This window comes from Tenrec ecaudatus, chromosome 7 (genome assembly GCF_050624435.1).
Source record: "Tenrec ecaudatus isolate mTenEca1 chromosome 7, mTenEca1.hap1, whole genome shotgun sequence".
In the NCBI taxonomy this organism is placed as follows: domain Eukaryota; kingdom Metazoa; phylum Chordata; class Mammalia; order Afrosoricida; family Tenrecidae; genus Tenrec; species Tenrec ecaudatus.
In genome coordinates, this window is record NC_134536.1 from 149,232,037 (window position 1) to 149,253,459 (window position 21,423).

A 21,423-nucleotide genomic window follows, 5' to 3' on the forward strand; every position below is an offset into this window, starting at 1 on the left:
GATGGTCCCTCTCGTTGTGCATCCTATGTGATGTGTTCTGCCCAATAACCCTATGGCAACAATCCCGTTGTGGAGGGTACTCTCCACTGTGCTAACGGGCAGGGTTAGGCCAGACTGCAGACCTGACTTTAGTAGCAGTCATGAACCAAGCCATACCCTTTGCTTCCTCGGGGGCGTCTTTAAGACGACCTTACTAGAGAGGATGGTTTCAGACACTGGCCTCGTTTTCCTTGGCGGTACGGTTGGCTAAAAGATAAAGCGCGTCTTCATCAAAGGCATTTTTCGGTGTGTAAGCGTGATTGGGGACACAGAAAGAATCCTGAGTGCCAACAGAAGTAGCAAGATCTCTGTCTGATGTGGTGGTGGCCAACGAGACCAGATGCTCCAGAGATTGTGGCAGAGAAATCAGGGGAGGGGTGTCAAGACGAGAGGATATCTTCTCCTCATCTGGCCCAAGACTACTGGACTGCAAGATACGAGTGACAGGTGGGCTGACCTGCTGCTATGTGGCTGAGAATTGGTTGCTAGCGAGAAGGGGTGTTATTGTGGATGAACCACTATATCCTTATTGTTTACTGATCCTGACTTGTGCTAACTATGGAAACTAAGCTATTAACTGTCCTGATAAACGCCCGTATTTGTGAGTGTTGTCCGTGAGTTCTGGGTGTCTTCTACTGCAGTGAAAAATCAGAATATTAGAATCTAAATGACAAAGCAGATACTCTTATAAGACAGTGCATAGATGAAAACACAGAATGTGTATATACATAGAGGGAGAAAAATTCACTGGCAGGATGCGAAGAAACACTATAGAAGTCAGGCTCCGGGTGGCCAGCCAGCTTTCTGAAGAGAAAAATTTGAAAAAGAAAAACACACCACCATTCCAGTTCACCTTGAAGGAGACCCCAGACGCACTGGGCAGTTTGGTGGAGTGGCTGTATTGACCCTGGGGTTTATTATTAACTGGAACTCAAACGTTCTTGGAGGCTGGCTGTTCATGGGCAGGACAAAGCCCAAGGTGGTTTGCACGGGAGAAGGGCTCTGTTGACTCAAACCTGATGCTTTGTCACAAACAAAGCAAAGAGAAGCGAGAGCACCATGGCTCTGGCTGAGGCTCTCCTGGGGATGTTACGCCCAGCTCTGACAGGCCTGCTGGTGACAGGAGCACACGTCCTGAGCTGAAAGATAAAATTAGCAGCTAATGTGCTAACTAGCCGTTCCATAATGAAACAATCTGGCAGCCTTGTCAGGCATCCGTTGGAGCTAATCTGCTCTGGAACGCTGGTACCCAGTGAGACTCCTCCCTCTTCCCACCCTCCGCATTCCTGCCCACAGGTAAGGACAATCCCTGTCAGTGAAGGACAACAGAAGCTGGGTGAAAATGGCCCAGTCACATCTGTACCAGGTGCCTCCCCAAACCTGCAGGGTCAATCTCCAGCAGCACAAGGGGCGGGAGGTGCCGTGGGGTTCTGCCACGGCTGTCTCTGACCATCGGCACAGACTGGAGCCTGGCCCTGCTGTGCTATTTCAGACAGCCCTCTCCCCACCACGCTCAGGTCACACCTTCCTGAGGGAACAGAGCAGAGGAGAGGAGGAGGAGGACACAGGCCTTGCACGTCTGACTCACCATCAGATTTGGGGCCCCTGCCGAGGGACTGGCACTAGGTGCATTTGGGTAAATGGACTGAAAAATGGGCTGGTGGGTGGGAGGATGGATGGATGGATGGATGGATGGATGGATGGATGGATGGATGGATGGATGGATGGATGGACGGACGCACAATCATGTGGGAGTGGAAATAAACCTTTTCTTCACAGAGCTAGCTCTCCTCCTTGCTCAGGCCACAGCCCCGAAGGCTGAATATTTTCTCAGGTAGCCATGGGAAGAGAGGCACGTGGAGATAAGGGAAGAGAGAGAGAAAAGAGATCAATGCCGGGACCTAAAGCATCATTTAACTGTCAAGCGTCGGCCTTGAGAAGGGGTGAGACGTGGACCCACTCACACAGCTGCTTAGGCTCATGCAGCTTTTTCTGGAGGGCAGGTTGCAGCAAAAGCCAGAGTTAATTCAAGTTGTACTCAGACTTTATAGGAAACCATCAGAGACACATACTCAGGGAGCTCCATAAGGAGTGTTAGTCAATCTAGGAGTATTAATTAAAATCAATTCCCAAAATCCTCTGCTGTCCACCCCCTAGATAAGCCCAGAAAAACATCATCTCTCCAAGGGCTTAATGTAACCCCAGTAAATGAGTGAAAGACGAGCTGTGGAGTGATGTAGTCAATACACATCAAAGAGCTTCGGAGAAGAAATGACATTGGTTTACCTTGGGCCTCTGTCGGCACAGCAAGAGAGCCACACACATCTCCTAAATGCCCATTTGTACATTAATTAGACCAGTGGTTCTCAACCTTCCTAATGCTGAGACCCTTTAATACAGTTCCTCGTGTTGTGGTGACCCCCAACCATAAAATTATGCTGCTGCTTCATAACTGTAATTTTGCTTCTGTTATGAATTGAGTGACCCCTGTGAAATGGTCCAGAGGCTGAGAACCACTGGATTAGATGACCCATGATATTTCTCAACAGACTTGGGGTGGTGGGCAGGTTAGAATGGGGAGAAAAACTAGACTGAGGCCCCATCCCTGGCCCTCATGTAGATTTTTATAGCTTGATCAATCTTCCCTCCTTCCCATTTTTCCTGACCTGATGCCCACTGACACCTACAGTGGAATTCTCCGGAACCAAATTCTGTTCCTCTAAGGACAGAGGCCGGATAGCAGGCCCAACATACAAACAGCACTTATTACAAACCAAGGTAGTGGCTTTGAAAACCCCATACGGCAAGCTGTAGGATCAGGAAGCATAGCACATTACAGCAAAAGAATAGTCAAGTTCTTTGCCTTGGTCCTAAGAAAGCTTGCATTCATCAAATCAAATGATGGGGTAGAGAATAAGGGCGCTTTCACCGAGTTATACCACAGCAAAGATCAAATGGGCAGACTGGTCATCGTTGGGACAAGGGTTAAAACTCCTTAAGACATGCCTTTGCCATCAAACTGGAAATCAGACATTGCTGATGTGATTGCTCACTCTCAAGGTGAGGCTGAAATCCAGGCCAGGTAGCACTGACCAGGGTTACGACAGTTTCCATGAAAGGAAAGGGACATAAGCTATGAAGAATTTGTTTCTGAGATAACACGAAGGCCCCTGGGTATGTATACTTAATTCTAAACAGAACCAAGGTCTTGTCTCAGAAAACCGGGACTCAAAGTAACATCCTTCTTCCAATATTCTTAGAGACCAAACCCACCCAGCCTCATGGCCAAGACTAAGGAATCAATCTTACCTGGTTCCTTCTGCCGATCCGGTTTGGTCCTGGAGGTTTGGAGGGGGACTTAACGTCCTGGGAGTTCCCGCCATTCTCGGCGATCTTCCCTACACTCATCACTGCCGACATCATGGTGTTGACGGAAGATAGGTCTGAACCTTCCAAGCCAATGGGCGGACTGGACATCATTGGGACAAGGGTTTACTCTCCTAAGAAGCCTCTGCCAAAGAACTGGAAATCGGAAATTGCCGCTGTGATCGATCGCTGTCAAGGTGAGCCTGAAATCCAGGCCAGCTAGCACTGACCAGGGTTATGACAACCGTGACTAGAGTCGCAAAGCCTGCTGTCTTCAGCTTAAACTGGTATTTAAACGTAAACAACGCCTGTCACGATTGAAGTGCCAAGCTAGCGAAGGTCTGGCACATCGCCGATTGAATGAAGACCCTGCTTAGTTTGTGAGGCAGTGCCTCCAGGAAGATGCACCCAGACACCCACTGCCAATACCCTTGTGCAGGTTCCGTGGCCTTTCTTTGCCTTCCACTACGAGTTAGGCAACCCAAAGAGCCGCCACTTGGCCAGGACCTTCCAAAAGTTGTGCAGCCATTTATTATAGCAACCCTCACTCCGGATGAGGACTTTGGGGTTGCCTTGAACACCACTCCTGCAGTACAGTGATGTCACAGGGGGAGTCCGAGCTTTCCCAGAAACCTGAGAGACCGGCACTATCAGACCCACAACCAAGTTCCATGTGGACGTAGGGAAGCCCATGACCTCAGGCAATACACCTGGATGGACTGAGAAAATAGAAAAGAAAGCGCCTTCCCACCAATTACCTCCATCTTCTGCCCCACTGAGACGCTAGGTGATCGCCCCTGGCTGTGGCTACCATCCGCATGGAGCGGCTATGAGCCTGGGCTTGCGTCTCTCGGTTCGGGTCTGGCTGCCACGAGCTGACCCTGAAAGGGAAGGAGAAGCAAAGAGGGTTAGTCAGCATCTTTTCAGGTAGTGAGGGAAACACGGCAATCTTTCCTTTGCCATAATCTCAGACTCTACAGTCACAGCAACAGATGGATGACAGTGAAAGGCCGTTTTGAAGCCTGTTTTCTTCCCCAACCACCTTCTATAGAGGTTTCTCCATCTGAATGGATGTCCCCTGAGGTGCTGTCACCTCAGTCCCAAAAGTCAAGGTTCAGTGGCATTTCACTTTCACGGTGCCTCCAGACACACCACAGGGAACCAACTTTCATTCTGCAACTCTTGTCCCTCCCTCACATCCAAGGATTCTCAAACGACCACTTGACCCACGTTAGACGGCTACACAAAACTGACCAAAGACAAGGCTGGTGAGAAACTCACTAAACTCTGAGTCTAGTAGGTGTTAGCCAGACTTACAAGAAACTTGGAAAGACGTACAGAATGACCAAAGAGAGAACTCTAACCCACAGCCCTCTCTTAACTTACTTCTTCAGAAATTCCTTGCGTTGGCTCTAGGCATGGCAAACAAGTCCCACCTTTTACCAGGGAAGATATCCCATAGCTCTTCTTTCTAACATAGTGTGACTTAGTATGTTCTAAAAGACCAAAACAGCAGTGAAAGATGCTAACTCATTATCTCAGCTGGTAAAGCACACATTGACCCTGAGAAATACAAGAAAGAACGGTGGGGGGGGGGGTGGATTGTGTGCGCGCGCCTGTGCATGATCTCCTCAGACTTTAGGGGATGTGACTGAAGACTAGGACAGATTGTAACAAAGGCTGGAGCTAGACTCATCCTCCATCCTTCTCCATTAAGGAAGTTCTGATCAAAATCAAAGGGGAAAACACACACACACAAACAAATTGCTCTTTCTAGTAAGATTGCCGATGTTTGAAGATCACTTAAACTTACTTTGAAACTGTGCCTCAAACTTCCTGTTTTAAACTGTCTTTACAGTTTATCAGGGAGCTCTCTCTAGGAAAAAACATACTTTGACAAGTGTGCCCATGTGTTCACGCGTGTGCACGCATACACCTGCGTGTGCACATGGGTAATTTCTTAATGGATTTCTAATGAAAGTATTATTAGTTCCCTAAAGGGTGTTCAATCAATCAGCATGTAATTATTTATCTGATTCAAACAAAATAGCCATTTTCAATAGTAAATTCTACCTTACTTTTCAATTTCTCTCTCCCATAATTAACAAACCCAAACAAAATGCCAAGCTCATTGCCATCAAGTCAGTGCCCACTCCGTAAATCAAACTGACTTGAACGGGTTTTATTGTTTCTGTAATTGTTACACTAGTGAAAGTAAACTTCACCTTTGAACTAATATATACTAAGGGCTTTGAAGTGACCTTGCTTTTTTTCCTATTAGTACACTCAAAATAGGATACAGTTTACACAACAGGTATGTGTACAACCTTTGGGACTAAGTAAAATAAGGTATTCAAGATAAATTCTCCAAGTTCCACCCAGAGGTACCTCAAAAGGAGAGAACTGACAGTTGACTTCCCTGCCCTCTGAACAATGAGCCGTGGGTGGTGGGGATGGGGTGTGTTTGTCGATTTATCGGTGGCACTGTGCGTGAGGCGCCGGCTATACTAACTTCTCAGTGGTGCAAACTCACCAGCCCGTCAGAGGGAGAGATGGGGCTGTCTGCTCCCCATAAAGATCTGCAGTCTTGGAAGCCTTATGTAGGGTCTTTGCGAGCTGGAATTGACTTGAAGGCAGTGGGGGGGGGGGGGAGGGGATAATATCTGTATACGCATTTATCCTAATTTTATCAAGTGGAGATGAGAGAAATAATCCATAGGGAAATTAGCCCAAACAGAACTCAACTGAACCACACTGTAGGTAAAAACTTTCTCACATTGGTGATAACATTCTGACAGCTGGCTTGAGTGCCTTAAATATAGAATGCCTAGCAAGTCACTAGGGCACCCTAGTGGCATAATAGTTAAAGTACTTGGCGGCTAGCCAACAAGTCAACAGTTTGAGCTCTGTGAGAGAAGACTTGGACTAGCAGCTCGATGCACAGCCCACTGCACCATCAGGCACATTTGCTTCCAGAAAGCCAGCAGCCTAGGGGACTCGACTCTACGGGGCACTCTTCCACTCCGACATGCGGGATCTCGCTGAATCGCTCAGGCTCCACAGGGCACCCCCTCCAACAAGCGAGACACCAGAAAAGGTGGGAAGTTCTAGGGGCTCATCCCAATAGGGAAAGGGGAAGGGCCGCCCAGCCATGTGGTTTCCCCTTCTGTCTGAACAGGAAGGTGTTGTGAGGTTTATTCCCCCTCTGGGATCAAGTGTGACTCTGCAAACGGAAGGTGCGAGTTCACCTGTATCACCTCCCATTCCACATGCATGTCAACAGCCACGTATCCTGCTTTTCGAAAAGAGAACTTAAGTGCAGAGAGTCACGAGCAAGCCACTTGGAGCTGTTACAGAGGTGGCTCCAGTCTGCTCCTGTGTCTGAGCTCTTTCTGGGATCGTGGAGCAGGTAAGAAGGGGGAAACCCTGGGATATAGCACAATGCCAGTCACTCTTCCGCAGAAGAAAGAATTCATGTTCACGTTAATGATCATTTAGGCATTAACTTAACCACAGGCAATTAACCCAGAACCAGTCATTTTGTCTCACCCTCAGCCTCAGGAGCCCAGGTGCGAACCACCAAGTCAGCGGTTCAAACCCACCAGTGTCCCCAGTCTCGGAAACCCAATGACTAGGAGTCGCAATGAGCTTGGGTTGGGGTTACTAACTTTAAAACCTTGTGGGAGAAAGACAAGGCTTTCTGTTCCCTTAAACCAGAGGTCCTCACACTTTTTAAACAGGGGGCCAGTTCACTGTCCCTCAGACCCGTTGGAGGACCGGACTTTAGTTTTAAAAAAAAACAAACTATGAACAAATCCTTATGCACACTGCACATATCTTATTTTGAAGTTAAACAAACAAACGGGGCAAAAACACCCGGCGGGCCGGATAGATGTCCTCGGCGGGCCGCATGTGACCTACGGGCCGTAGTTAGAGGACGCCTGCCTTAACAGTTACCGTCTTGGAAGCCCACAGGGGCAGTTCTGCCCTGCCTTATGGGGTTACTAGGAGCCATCATCGACTCAATGCAGTGAGTTTGGGTTGAACTTAAGCCTTTGGACACTGAGACATCGCAGGGTCTCTCTCTTCTGGGAGTTAGCACATAACTGAAACAGTTTAAGATCCACCAATGAAGCACTTTCTCCTTGTGGAGATTTATGGCCCTACTCATCTCTCCTGCACCATTTTCTCTCCCCAACCCTAGCCCCACCCATCAGTTCACCACTGCAATCAACAACAGTAACCCAAACATTTATAAGGGTCACGTCAATACGTCCCCCTCAAGGTGGGATGAGAGGACGGGGACCCAGATGACCCAACCACAGCTAGAAAACCATCCTCTTGGCTGAAAGGACGCTGCCGACGGGCCTGTGGTGTTCCTTCTCAACCCAACCACCTCTCTGCACTTGGGGTGGGGAGGAGAGGAGAGGCGGGAACCAGTCCTCAAAGTGGTGCTTTCCCTCTGGGATGCAGAAAGAAGGAGCGATTCCATCCCCACCTCAGCCTGACGTGGTGGCGGGCGGGACGGGTGAGGGAGGCAGCAGCAGTTGGAAACCACCCGCCACTCCTTAGGGGAAAGGTGAGACTTTCTGGGAAACCAAAGAGGCGGTTCGACTCTGTCCTGCTATGAACCAGGATCGAGCTGATGGCAGTGGGTTTGGGTGTTTTGCTTTGGCACCAAAGCTCTAGGAACTGACGGAACCAACCGCCGGTCAAGTCGATGAGTCTCAGGGCGGCCCTATGCGAGGTCCTGAGTCCGCAATCTTCACAGAAGCAGACCCCTTCCCCTCCCCTGGGAGCACCTAGCGAGTTTGGACTGTACCCCACAGTACCACCAGGAGGTTCTCAAGAAGAGGGGGCTGGGGAGGTGCTTCCAAGGCCATGAGGAAGAATGAGGGCAGGAAGGGGAGGGTTGAAGAGACTCAACATTCAGTTAACATGACTCCAGGAAAGCCACCAATGTTCAACTGACCTGTTGCTTGTTTTGGGTCTATGCGGCTGGCTCTCCTGACAGGCCAGGCTCAATCGTGGGCAGGTTCCCACCTCAGAGCTGCCCCCTCAGCGGCACAGATGCGGAGCAACCTACAGGAATGAGAAGAAGCAAGATAAAACGGGGAGTTACGGGATGAGCCTGTCTCTGCATAGGTTTCTTCTGCCTTCTGTCTTGGAAGACAAAATGCTCCTTTGAGGTGGGAAGGGCAAGACTCGGTCTCCTACATTTTGGACACGTTACCCAGATGGAAAAGTTCCCAGAGAAGGACAGCATGATTGGGAGAAGGACAGCCCCAAAGAGCAAGCCCCTCTATCCGATGGATTGATACAACAGATGCAACACGGACGGAAACAGACCAACAATTGTGAGAGGATGGCGTTTGGTGTACACAAAGGGCTGCTGCTGACTCCACTGACCTGATGGTACTTAACAACAACAGCACCCAAGCCCGCTGCCTCCTGGTCCATCCAACCCATGTCAACATCATAGGTAGTTACCGAATACAACTGAGCTCCAGAGGGTTTTCTTGGAGGCATTCTTTACAGAGGCAAGTTGCCAGGCCTTTGTTCCATAGCACTGCTGGCCTGTCCCGTTGCCAAGCTCCAGGGTAGTAACCCAGTGCAAAGCATGTGCGCCAACCTGGGACGACGCATCTTACAAACCACAGAGAGGACTTCCCATTTGCTGCTTGTGCTTCTAGTTCACGCCTCCAACGAGGGCAAGGGCAATGTCTTGAACGGACCGCTGCCCCAATAAGGCGACCAGACATCCTGATTTGTAACAATTTGTTCCGCGGTGTTTTAAGAAAGTCCCCGATTTTTGGAAAGAATGCACGACAAGCTAGGGTATATGGTTTTCGGCTGCCACGTGGCTATTTCGCCAGGATATGAGTTGTGCCAATGGTGTCCCGCTTTACCAATGTTAAAATCTGGTCACCTTAGGTCGACCCAATGCAGGGGGTGTCAGTACTTATCAGAGTACAATTGTGCTCCCCAAAGGTTCTCCGTAGCTATTGTTCAGTGGTCAATTACCAGGTCTTTGTTCTATCCTGAAGTCACTCGGTGAACTGGAACCGCTGACCATTTGGTTATCAACAGTGTGCGTGCACTGTTCGCAATGCCCTGGGACTCCTCCTCGACAGGCAAGCAAGCCCAGATGCAGTTCCCACAATGCCGGTTTCACAAGAAAGGGAGAAATGCTATCAAACAAAGAAGTGAAGGAAATCGATCAGAGCACCCAATCCTGGACTTGAGAGAGGACAGAGTTTATCCATCTCCCTGCCGTAATGTTCCTTTTCTGTTGGGAAGTTGTAGACAAAAACATTCAGAGGTCTGAGAGAGACGCCCCTGTGGTAACCTAGGGCCTCGGATGCCTAGAGAGCTGCTGGGGCTTCTAAACTGTTACAGAGACTGTACTGCAGGAGCCTCCAGGGCTAACGCATGCGGCCCTCACCATACCCGTCTGTCAGTTTGCGGTACTGTGCTGTCGCCCATGTGTTACACCAATGAATGCTGGAAGCTGTCCTACCAACAGGGCTACCCATGGTGGGCAGGTTTCAGCAGAGAAACTAGGAAGAAAGGTCTGGTGATCTACTTCAAATAAACAGTTAAGAAAACCCTAAGACACACACGGAACATCGTTTGATATAGTGCTGAGAGGCGAGCCCTTTAGGTTGGAAACGACGCAAAATAGAGCAGCCACAACATGAACTCACGCCCCCCAACAACGGTGAAGACGGTGTCTAGCTGGGCAACAAATTATTCTGTGGTACATGGAGCCAACTTGATAGCAAAACACAGCGCCATCAAAGTCACCGACCACGCTACGGAGTCTCCAACAACTACAGCATCCCTAAGCACAGCTGAGGTCGGTAAAACTGGGAGGAGGCCAGAAGGAACCAAATCCATCAAATCCAGTGTCCTCAGGTTGACTCAGTGTCAGCAGTCCTGTACTCCTCAGGTCAGAGTAGAACCACGTGGGTTCCGAATCCGCATGCTGTACAGAAGTAGACTGCCACAGCCTCCACCCACGGAGGGGCTGATAGCTTTGAACTGCCCACCTCCTGGTGAGCAGTGTTTAACCTCTGTGCCATCAGGGCTCCTGGGGGAAAACCACCTACCACTGGCACCGTCATTGAGCCCACTCATCAACACCCTCCTTGCACAAGGTTTCTGGGCCTCTAAATCTTCACAGGAGCAGAGAACTTCATTTTTCTCCCTCAGAGCAGCTGGTGGGTTTGAACCACGGATCTTGTGGGTAGCAGCCTGGCACTTATCCAACAGTCCCATCAGGGCACCTTTGGAAGAAGACCCTCTTGCCTGCCTTCCCCTACCCCCACCTTACCAACCAACCAACCAACTCCCTGCCTTTGATTTAATTCCTTCTCCTTGGCGGCATAAGAGTAGGTTGAGCCTGGTTAGCAGTTCTAACCTACCAGCCACTCCCTGGTAGAAAAGTGAGGTTCTTGTAAAGATTTACAGTCTCAAAACCAAAGGAGCAGTCCTTGTCTATCTGTCCTAAAGGTCGCTATGAGACAGGAGAAGACTAGAGAGGGCAAATAAACCATCATGCAGACAAGGAAAGCACCAGTCAGCTCAAACCGTTATCCTGAGGTGGTACTGACACCTGCAGCAGGTAAGTAAGTATCTGGGGGGGGGCTGGGCTGCTGGGAGAGAGCTCGGCCAGCTCCAAGGAGAGGCCGCGCCTCAGCACTTGTGACACCAGATTCTTCCACAACAGTCTTTCTTTTCGCCCCTGCCCGCTTCGAACTCTCCATCTCTTCTGTGAGTGTTTCTCTCTGGAAACGGGTTTTGGATTTTTAAAGTCACGCTGGGAAACCAGGACTCCTCCTGGAGACTGTGCCTCAGACACGCAGCACCATGACACTTATGACCTCAACAGTTCTTCTAATGTTTCTTGGATCAAGAGCCTCCTTGAGAACGATGAAAATTACGGCACGTTCGGAGAAAAACGCACATGCCATACACCCCAAAAATGTTTGTTCCCATAAACTCCCCTGGCCCACTTGTGTGCGCGCTGGCCTCCACTCAGTTCCCAAGCCTTCCATCCTCCCGCGTCCAGCCCAGCCCACCTCCCCACCTACTGGACACACGATGAATGGCACAGTCCTAGGCCCCTGTGGCTTGGAAACCAGGGCACATAAAACCACATTCTTACAGAAAGAAGCAAGAGCACACATGGGCCCACCACAAGCAGAGGGGGCTCTTCCAAGAGCGAGCAAGGGAGGGGCTCGGGAGCCTTGGACCAACATTTGTGCTCGGTATCAGGAGGGCCAAGGGTCATAGAAACCCACCCGGGGACAGTGGGATAAGAACCCCTATTGTACTTGATACAAGGGCCTTCAAAAAGTTCGTGGAAAAACAAAGAGAAGATAACGGATTTTCCCACAGACTTTCTGAAGTCCCCTCATATACATAATATACGTAACCCACCCTTCCTCTCAACTAAACCAAGCCTGTTTTATTGAACTTCCCGTGCAGCTTTCAAAACGGGCCAACAAACTCTCCCTTCAGATCATCCCTACCCTTCCACACTAGTGGATGCCTGGGGTGAAGTTAAACACTGTGAAGAAACAAGCAAAACTTATTTTCTGTTATTTCTTTCTAAATTGATACCAATTTTTATTAGAAAGAGAAAGTCTGGCAAGGCAGGGTGGGGATGGTGGCAAGTTGTTGTTCCATGTATTTTCTAGAAATTTCCAAGATCTCAGCTAAAGTAAGTAGATAAGCCTATACATTATCAATTAAAAACACTCTTGGGGGTCTAATTCAAATGCCTGGAATTAGATTTTCCAAAAAATAACTACCACTTGTATTAAAATTTGGGCCCAATCCTTCCATTAAAAAAAATGGGGAAAAATGATGTTTAAAAGTCTACAACATAACCTACCAGATCTAGTCAAGAACCAAGGGGACAAAACCTGAACATGTCCTAACCAAGAAATCGGGCTGAAAGACTTGACCTTTGACCTTCAATCTTCGGGTCCTGGATTTGAATGAAAATGTATTTGTATGAAAATGTCTTACAGTTGTGTCACCGCTGGTTTGGGTGCCTCGGAGCCCACGACCACACCAAGCCAACGCCGCTGATCTCGTCGCGTGGCAGCCCCTCGTGCTAACAAGTGGGATGGCCTCCGAGAAGTTCTTCTCTGCTAACAATCTTGGGCGCCTTTACAGAAGATGCGCTGCCTGCCGCCATTGCATCGGCTTGGGGGTGGGCGGGTGGGTGGTCTTAAGAGCCGCCTATCACCAGCAGGTCTTTCTTCCAGTGTGAATGTGAACTGCCAAACTTTAGATTAGCCGTGGCTCAAAGCAGGGGGCCTTCACAGAATTCAGAGAATGGAAAACTACAGGGCGGCTCAGGGAAGAAACTTCAAGATCCACCCGCCCCCATCCCACCATGATGAGGCAAGTTGAATCCATGGGTGACAAAGCACGGGCCAGAGCGCATGGAGGAGAGTATCTCCTGGGTGCTGGGGGTGAGATGCAGCATTTCTTGATCTGCGTTCCCACATGAACTTTCCCCAAATCCAAATTAAAAAGGCAGAGGGCAGAGTCCCACGTGAGAAGAGAGATCATCAGAGGAGATAAGGAACAAAGATACGTAAAGCCAGAGCAGAAGCACATCCTGAGCCAGCAAAGGAAGATAAAGGGAAGATGGGGACAAAAGAAGAAAAGGTTGAGCCTGCAGAAGCCAGGATTCCTGAAGTGAAACCAAAAGGCCCCCAGAAAATAAGGAGTAAGTTTATACTCCTAGGATGGTGGCCTGGGCCTGAAAAACATGTTCCCACAGATAAATCGAGGCCAGGCTAGACAACAGTTACCCAGCAGGGCCACGGTGCCCAGCAGAGAACAACACTTGTAAATACTTTGGATGGGCGATACACAGCTGACCAGTTCGGGCCGACTGAAAGACACGGAGCTGCCACAGCGGTTGGTTATAAGCAGCAACCACAGCTCTAGAAAGATGGGCACAGGCTGGCTGGACTGGAGTCAGGCTAGAGATTAGATTCTGCCAGACAGCTTTTTCTCCCTCTACCTGGCAGCTTCATGTCAAAGTGGTCTCTTTTAGCCAGGCTGCCGCCAGGCTTCTCTGAAGGGAAAGACAGCTGTCGTGATGGTGCCGAGCTTGAGAAAGTACATCTGTTTCTTGGCTTATGGCTCCATCCAGGCCTTAGATAGGGTGGCGGGCCATGAGTCACCCCCTTCCCGTGCCCCTTCACCCCAGAGCGGGCATGGCTTTGGTAAAGCTGAGTCTGCAAGTGTAACGAAGAACCTTCCAGCAATCAGACACCAGGAGCTGGCTGGGTGAACAAGGAGGGGCTGAAGAGAAAAGATGGGGGTGCACCTCTCGTTCAGGAGAAAAGTGTGGATGAAGTGTTGGCTTCTGAGTCCAACACAGCCCTCGCTTCCTTTCCTTCAAGATGACATTCAAGGCTCTCCACGATCTGGCCCCAATCTACCTCCTGGTCTCTCTTGCTTTGGCTTCCATGAAGCCTGAGCTCTCGGCTCAGTCTCTGCTCCACAACACCTAAGACCCTCACTTCACCCCTCTTACACCCCTCTGGACATGCAGCCACCCCTCATGCCAATGACCCCACAGTTCTTGATTCAGTTCTTGATTCTCTGTCCTCATGAAACAGCAGCAGCAACTAGAGATTTCTGAGTACCATGCACCCACCACAGGCTGCCCTCATTCCCTCCTTTAACCGACGTAAGAACCCAGTGAAGACAGTTCCCACTGTCCAGATGAGAGAACTAAGGTGCATAGTGATTACGTGACTTATCTCCAAGGTCATGGGGCTCCTGTGCGGTGGAACAGAGTGAATCCAGTTCCTAAAACCTGTAGATTTCATTTGGCCAAACTTTCTGATTCCTGAAAGGCATGGGGCTCCAGAGAACAAATGATCCCGATCGCAATCCCTGATTTCTAGCAAACCCACTCTGAATCTCCTCTGCCCTTCCACACCACCCAGCTCCAGGGCCTTCCTTTCCAAAGAAGCACCCACCCCTACGCCACACCTCCCTTCCTCAATCTTCACCTCTCCATGAATAGAAGGCTGGGCCGGACCCCACCTCAGACTGACAAAGGCCCTTACAGAGAGTGCTCTTGCTGAGAAGGATGGGTAGCCATCCTGGTCGACACTTTAGGCTCTACAAAGGAAGGGGTACTGGAGGGCCCAGGAGGCCCTGCTCCAAACCCACAACCGCCAAAGCCTGGCCAGCTGGTCCCTTAAGTAGGGGGCAAACAAATGTTCTACCAGTGTCCTTCTGGCAGCTTCTGCAGCTGTGGAGATGCAGCTTAGGCTGGAGTAAGAGGAAGTTTAAGGGGTGGGGTGGAGGCTCCAGGCCAGCAGTGTCTCAGGAAGCAGTAGGGGCTGGGGGAGGGTAAAAGTGGCTAGCAAAAAACGAGAATTCCATGGAGGCAAACAGTGAGCGTGTCCTCATACCACGCAACCTCTTGTCTCCAAGAGCACTGCCGGCTTACAAGCGGATTCTTGGGCCCCACCTCAGAGAAGAAATCAGGCCCTCTAGGTCAGGGCGGGGTACAAGGCCTGCAGGGGATTCTGATCTAAGCTGGAGAATAAGTCTTCAAGAGGAAATGTGACACGGAACCAAGATGTCCCCAGGAGGACCAGGAAGAAGCAGAGCTGTGACCCATGCACCCAGAGAAAAGTCCAAAGCCGATACTCAAGTCACAATATTCAGCTTAGTTTCGGGGGGGGGGGGGTGGAGGGTGGGGGCTGGGGGGATTCCATGTATACAACAGGGCTCATTGTAGCTTCCTCAGGAACGGGGAGTCGATGTGAGCAAAGGCAGGAGGCTGGACTGCAGTGCTCACAGGAAGCCGGCTCCACCCCCACCCCCTGTACAGTGCACCCTAGCCACTCACAGGCTCCGGCCACATTTGAGTCCTCCTTCCAAACTGAGCCCCTGCCCCAGGAGTCCCCATCTGCGCAGGGACACAGGTCCATGGGTATGTAAACGGCGTGGTACTTCAGAGTTTGACATCGGGGAGTAAAGATGGTTGTTTTCCGCACTTGGTGAGCAACTTCCCTATTAAAAATAAAAATGACTTGGGCATTTGAATTGCTGTGGTAAAAACAATTTCGGCAGAGTGGCATGGATGGACTTCCAAGACCAGTTTTGGCCTCCCCAAAGTATCTGAGTGAGATTAAGTATTCCAAATCACATGTAATAATTCGAAAATGAATCGCTGATAAGTGGGTGGGGGTGGAGGGGTGGTTTCACAAGCTAGATAAAGCCGCCCACCCATCCTGTGATGCACTCGCTGCTCTCCGTCCTGCCCCTGGGCCCTGCACTTTGTCTTAAGGAGGAAGTGGGGCAGAGTCCTGGTTAGAAGTGGTCCTGTCTGGAAAAGAAGACTGATGGTCACCCACTTCACGTCCGGCGGCTCCTCTCCCAGGAGCACCTCTCCACAAGCAGGCCTTTAAGGACGAGCAGATTCTGGAGGCCACGCAGCAGCTGCTACTTGGCAGCCATTTGTTACAAAGCCTGAGCTCTCTGGGGCAGCCATGACCAGCTGTGGGGGTGCAAAGTCCAGGCCCATTTGCTCAAGGGCAGGCCAGCCTTTTTGTAAACTCTTCCTGCCTGGCAAATGGGACCTGGGATTTCATCACTCTCTTGCCCAACTTATCCGAAAACATAGATGCTCTGCACTCTGTCTGAGGAAGGTGGTAGGGAAGAGAGGGTGGCCAAGGTGACCTGCATCAAAATACAGAAGGGTGGGAGACAAAGGCAGGTGGCAGGATTCATCAGCAAGAGCTTCCTGGAGGGAAATCAGCTTAGGAGCCCCTAGTTTCCTCACCAAGGAGTCAGGAAGGGGCCTCTAAAATACACCTTGGTTGAGTTATTTAAAACTAGAAATAATAGAAACCACAGTTCAACATCGTAATGGAAGTCTAGAAGACTCCCCTAATAACTAGGAGCATATATATTTATGTGATACAAATTCCATAACACAAAATGTGCAAAAAAAGAAAAGAAAATGTGCTGGGGGTTTTACATAAGAAGGGGTCTCCCAACTGGCCATGACAAACATGGAACTTTTCCATGTCTACCATTCAATTCTCCCGGGGTCGCTGTAGGAACTGACTTGAGTGGCATCGAGGTGAAGTTAGTTTTTGAAACGGTTATAAAGGAATAGTTAGATTGCTTGCAGGATATTTAAATAATCTTAAGGGGTGGGGCCAGGAATCTAGCTCAGACTCCAAAAGTCTTGTGCTTTCCACTGGAGAAAGCATGTTCGTTCTCTCTCTCTCTCTCTCTCTCTCTCTCTCTCTCAAGGATTGGGAGCTGAAGTAGGAGGGAGTGGTGGAGTAGAGAAATGGCTGAAAAACGAGGTACACAGTCACTGAAGGACTAAACCGCTGGCTGCCAATATAAGCACGCTGGTGTGGAAGAAGGGAGAGAACTAGGTGTGGGTGGGAGGAAGTATGGAGGCGTGCCTAGTATTCTGCAATTCTTTACATCAGAACTTTGAACAGCTAGTGCTGCCCCACAAAGATACCTGATGACCAAGTACCTGGGAGTGTTCTAGTCACTAGATCTGGAGGTTATTTAAAAAAAAAAAAAAAAGGCCCTCTGGCAATTCCACTCCTAGGTGTATGTACAAAGAAGCGAATGCTGGGAGGCAAACAGATGCCTGTACACCAGTCTTCATCACAGAAGTAGCCACTGCAGCCAAAAAGCGGGAACAACCTGAGAACTGGTGAACAAAGCATTATTCAGCCATAAGAAACTGAAGTTCTGATACAGGTTCTGAGGTGATAATCCTAACATCAGTGTGCTCAATGAAGCCAGAAGACACAAAAGGACAGACACTGCATTATCTTACTTACACGAGGTGTCTAAAACAAAGCTAGCGCACAGAGAGCAAAGTTTACTGGCCGTTTCCAGGTACTGGGGTGGGTGTGTTTTATTGCAGAAGGTACGGACTTTCTGTTTGGGGTGGTGAGCCCTTTGGGAAACAGACAGGACAGGAAGATTCAGACTAAATCAAACTCGGAGAGCCACCTTCGGGGTGGAGAGTCACACACGGGGCAAGCTAACCGGCCTGCCACCGAAGGAGCCACTGAAGCCTGTGCCTCAGTTTTCTCCTTAGTTCAGCTAATGTCTGCCCTCCATACCTTGCAGCCTGTTTAGACCATTGTGCCGCAGCGGTAATGCACCTGAGATCACTAGGTTGCTGCTGGCTATTCACCTCCCAACATTCCCTTAGTGCATGGGCGGCACCCCACTGCCGAACTCAACCCCGTGACCTTCCCAATGCTCTGAGGGCAGGGGCTCAGATGAGCCATTTTTTTAACGTGTCCTCCCCACCCCGCCACCCCCAATGTAAATATCAGATATATTTTTAAAAGTCATCACAAATGCAATCCCACTGCCAACAACAAGGGCAACAGCTGCCGACACACGCGCCACGCTGCACAGCCAGCAGGAAACAAAACTCCTCTGGCTGCAGCTTGCTGATGAAACAAATCCTTCTTCATATTTGCTTCATCACAGAAGCGCACAGGACAGGATGGGTTCACACTCGGATGTGTGCCGCCCTCTCCCCGAATTCGCCAGCACCCCTCTGCTCCCTGCCCTGGACTCTGAACACGGCTTCCTCACAGCAACTGGCCCCCGATTTCCAGGTCACGCTCTAGTGAGTGGGTTGTTCTGTGCGCTCCTACAAAGTAGACCTAGGAAGTACCCTGGTACAGCGCCAAACCGCAAGGTCAGCAGTTCAAATCCACCCACCGCTCTATGGGGGGGAAAGGAAAGATGTGCAGCCTCGGAGTTGTTGCGAGTTGCAATGGTGTGGTGGCAGTGACCACTGTAGCTTTGGGGAAGAAGCTGGGATAAAGTTGAGCAGCCGTTTTCAGAGTGCTTTGGGCAATATCCTGCAACTCTTTCGCAGGTCCAGAGGCTGCCTGCTCAGGGGTGGGTAAAGGGTCGCCCACAGCAGAAACAGGCTTCTCCACTTTCCCCTTGGGAAGCTGCCTATGAAGCTAGCCCAGGGCGGGCAGTTAACCCAGAGCTGGGCAGACCCTGAGTAGCTGCCCTGTCTAACTGGACGATTCTTTGTTCACAATGCTCTAATCCTAACAGCTTCAAGACGGGCGCCGGGCCTCAGAGCGGTCACACGGTAAGAGGAGGCGCTCCAACCCTGCCTCCCTGCTCCCAACGTGGTCAGCTGCCATCAACATCTCACGTGGGTTTGTCAGATATGACAAATCATCAGCTGAAAATGGCTGTGTGAGGATTCACGGTCCCTGCGGCCTGGGCTGGGTTAGCAGTCTCCACACCAACTACTGGATGGCCTTGACCCCGAGTCTGCCACTGAAGAAATGATTCGCCACACCGTCTACCAAGAAACACACACACACACACACACACACACCACCCCACCCCACCCCCGAGACAAACTGGCTGACTCGTGTTGATGAGAAGCCAACAGATCCAGAGTACAGGCAGGCAAACCAGTGTGTTCTTTTTGTCACAGCAAAATGAATAAAGGCAAAGCAACTCCGGGACAGAGTGAGGCACCGCTTGGGTCTACCGGCAGGGCCCTGGCAGCTGTAGGCGGAGGTTCTTGCCCTAATGAGCTTTAATCACAGAGGCTCCGCTCCTCTTAGAAGGGGGTGGTGTTGTGGGCATCAGCACAGTGCTGGAGGAGGTCCAGGTACCTGCCCCTTGGATGCACCGGCCCCAAGGCACCAGGGACATGGGTAGCTCACCACTGCACTCTCCAGGATGTCTGACTGAGTCTCAGCTTCACCAACACGGAGCCTGGCCCCCGAGCCTGCCGGCTCTGCAATGCCCACAGTGTGCGCAAAGCACATTTGCTCACCCGTTTGGCTGACATCACCCAGGGTGCTGAAAAGGCCCTAGCTGTACGCCTGTGAGATTCGACTCAGAAAGATGGGCAACTTCTCTTTCCAAGGCCACCTACCAACAAACCCCACCTGCCACGGGGCCATGCTCGACTCCCGGCAACCCCCTCTGTGTCCTAAAAAGAACTGTGCTCCGCAGGATTGTTGGTAAGTGGACAGTCAGGCCCTTCTTCTAAGACGCCCTCTGGATGGCCTTGGAGCCTTCCCATGAGCAGCTGGTCAGGGACTCCTTGCAAGCAAACCTTTAAACCTTCCCCCTCCCCACGGTTACAGAGAACAAGAAGGTTAAATCTAAAAAGGAAAGATAAACATCTGTTGGACGGGTCTTTTTCTTAGAGCCCACCTATACCTCAAAATCACTCTGAATTAAACCAAGGATGGGATGGAAAACCCAGGGGAACAAGAGGGCCGGTGTGCACTGGTCACCACCCCGGGGAGCCTGGCCAGTACCCACAAATCGGGGCAGGGTCATCTGCTCAGCCCAAGCATAGCCTAACACTTCCAAGTTCCCCGTGGGTCACACACCTCAACAGCGACAATCTGTAGCACCCACATGAATGCCGGGTTAAGCTCAAGAAGCAAGGCAAACATTCCCAACAAAGTGGACGGTTGGGGTTGGCAAAGGACTGACATGGACCCCTTCTTGCATGAATGACAGAAAACTGCGCTGGTGTGTTTGTGAAGCCCAATCCTGCTTCCCCAAGAGTGTCCGTCGATGCATGTTGCAAACACACAACTCAACTCCTGCTCACTGGATAGTTTACTTGAGTGCATGTGATAAAGGCACCCTCCTGCTGCTCAACAGGAACATCCCTACTCTTTCCCTTTATCTCCCCTCACCAGCTCACCATCCAAGGAGAGGAGGGCCTCACCTTCAACAGTCCTCCTTTTATCTTCTGCTGACCACGCAGCAGCGACAACGTGAGGCCAGGGGCTGCATTTCCTGCTGCTTGCCCACAGGGCTTGTTTGCCTGGTTTAAAGTATTACTTGCCTCTAGGACCTTGGAACAAGGCCTGAGCAACATCTACCCGGCATCCATTTCAGCTCCAACTTTAAAAGTCTCGAAGTCCACTGTACCAGCAGTCCCTGTGCCTGGAAGTGAGTGGGAGAGGCTGGGAGCTTTTTGGAAAGAGAACGTTTTCAGGCTCGCTTCTATTTGCTTTCTGTCTGCAGCAAAAACAAGAACGAGCCTCATAAAGGTCCAGAAACCTCAGAAGTCAGCTACAGTAGCTCGAGTTAAACTCTGAGTTTACACTACTATTATTAAAATGATTCAGTAGTGCTTAATAACTTCCTTAAACCACTGGAACTCAGACCAGTACAGCATGTGCTTCTATGCGCAAGCCAACGGCCTAGAATACACTGCTATCCTCATGTGGACCCGGAGGGCAGGCCACTTGGCCTTTGGACATCCCTCAGCCGCGATGCTGCGCCCAAGGTTCTACATTGCTGCCGTATCTGTATGTATCTACTAGGCCTGGTTTCAAAAGCCATTTTCATTCGCCTCACACTCTGCTCTTTCCTGCCTACTGACTGAACAGTAAAACCCAGTGTGTGATGGTGCAAGTCATTTGCTGGCTGATATGGCCATTCGAAGGATGATCCTAATTGTTTCCCTAAGGACAAGAGTCCTAGCTCCTTGGCATTGTGTCGGCAGCATGCACGGGGTTAACGGGTCCCCATAATGACCAAATCAGATGTTCAAAACATTCCTCTGGAGTTCCTTCTGGGGCATGAGGAATCTTTCCAAAAATCAATTACAGGAAAGAAAAACACCCTTGTCTGAATAGCCCTTGGCCCCTCAAACCTCGGAGGTAAAAGGACAAGATGGGAGAGCGGACCTGGAGTTGGGAGTACAAAACCACGAGTGAAAAAAGGGGGAAGTGAGTGCCTTCTGGAAGCAGAATTTAAGTGCTCATTGCCAATTTTTATGCCAACGCTCCAAAATGGAGCCAGATCGTAGACAATGTAAAATGCAGTCTGCAGAGGCCAGAGGACTCGCATCCTTCGCGTGGGAACGCTAGGATTCTGTAGTCTTTACAGTCGCCCTTGTCCTACTGTCCCGAGACCTTCTGTGCTACCGGGGTGGAGGCTCTGGAAACA

General features: G+C 50.3%; 1 protein-coding gene across 5 annotated transcripts in view; it reads right to left on the reverse strand.

Moving 5' to 3' along the window:
* RREB1 (ras responsive element binding protein 1) overlaps positions 1–21,423 on the reverse strand; it is a 156,958-nt gene that overhangs the window by 78,895 nt on the left and 56,640 nt on the right. For all 5 annotated transcript variants that reach the window (XM_075555244.1, XM_075555246.1, XM_075555241.1 and 2 more), the window contains exons 2-4: positions 8,378–8,487; positions 4,164–4,286; positions 3,349–3,561 (exon numbers count right to left, since the gene is read on the reverse strand). In XM_075555244.1, coding sequence (XP_075411359.1) covers positions 3,349–3,519 — 171 coding nt within the window. In that variant the 5' untranslated portion in view covers positions 3,520–3,561; positions 4,164–4,286; positions 8,378–8,487. The remainder of the gene's footprint in view (positions 1–3,348; positions 3,562–4,163; positions 4,287–8,377; positions 8,488–21,423) is intronic.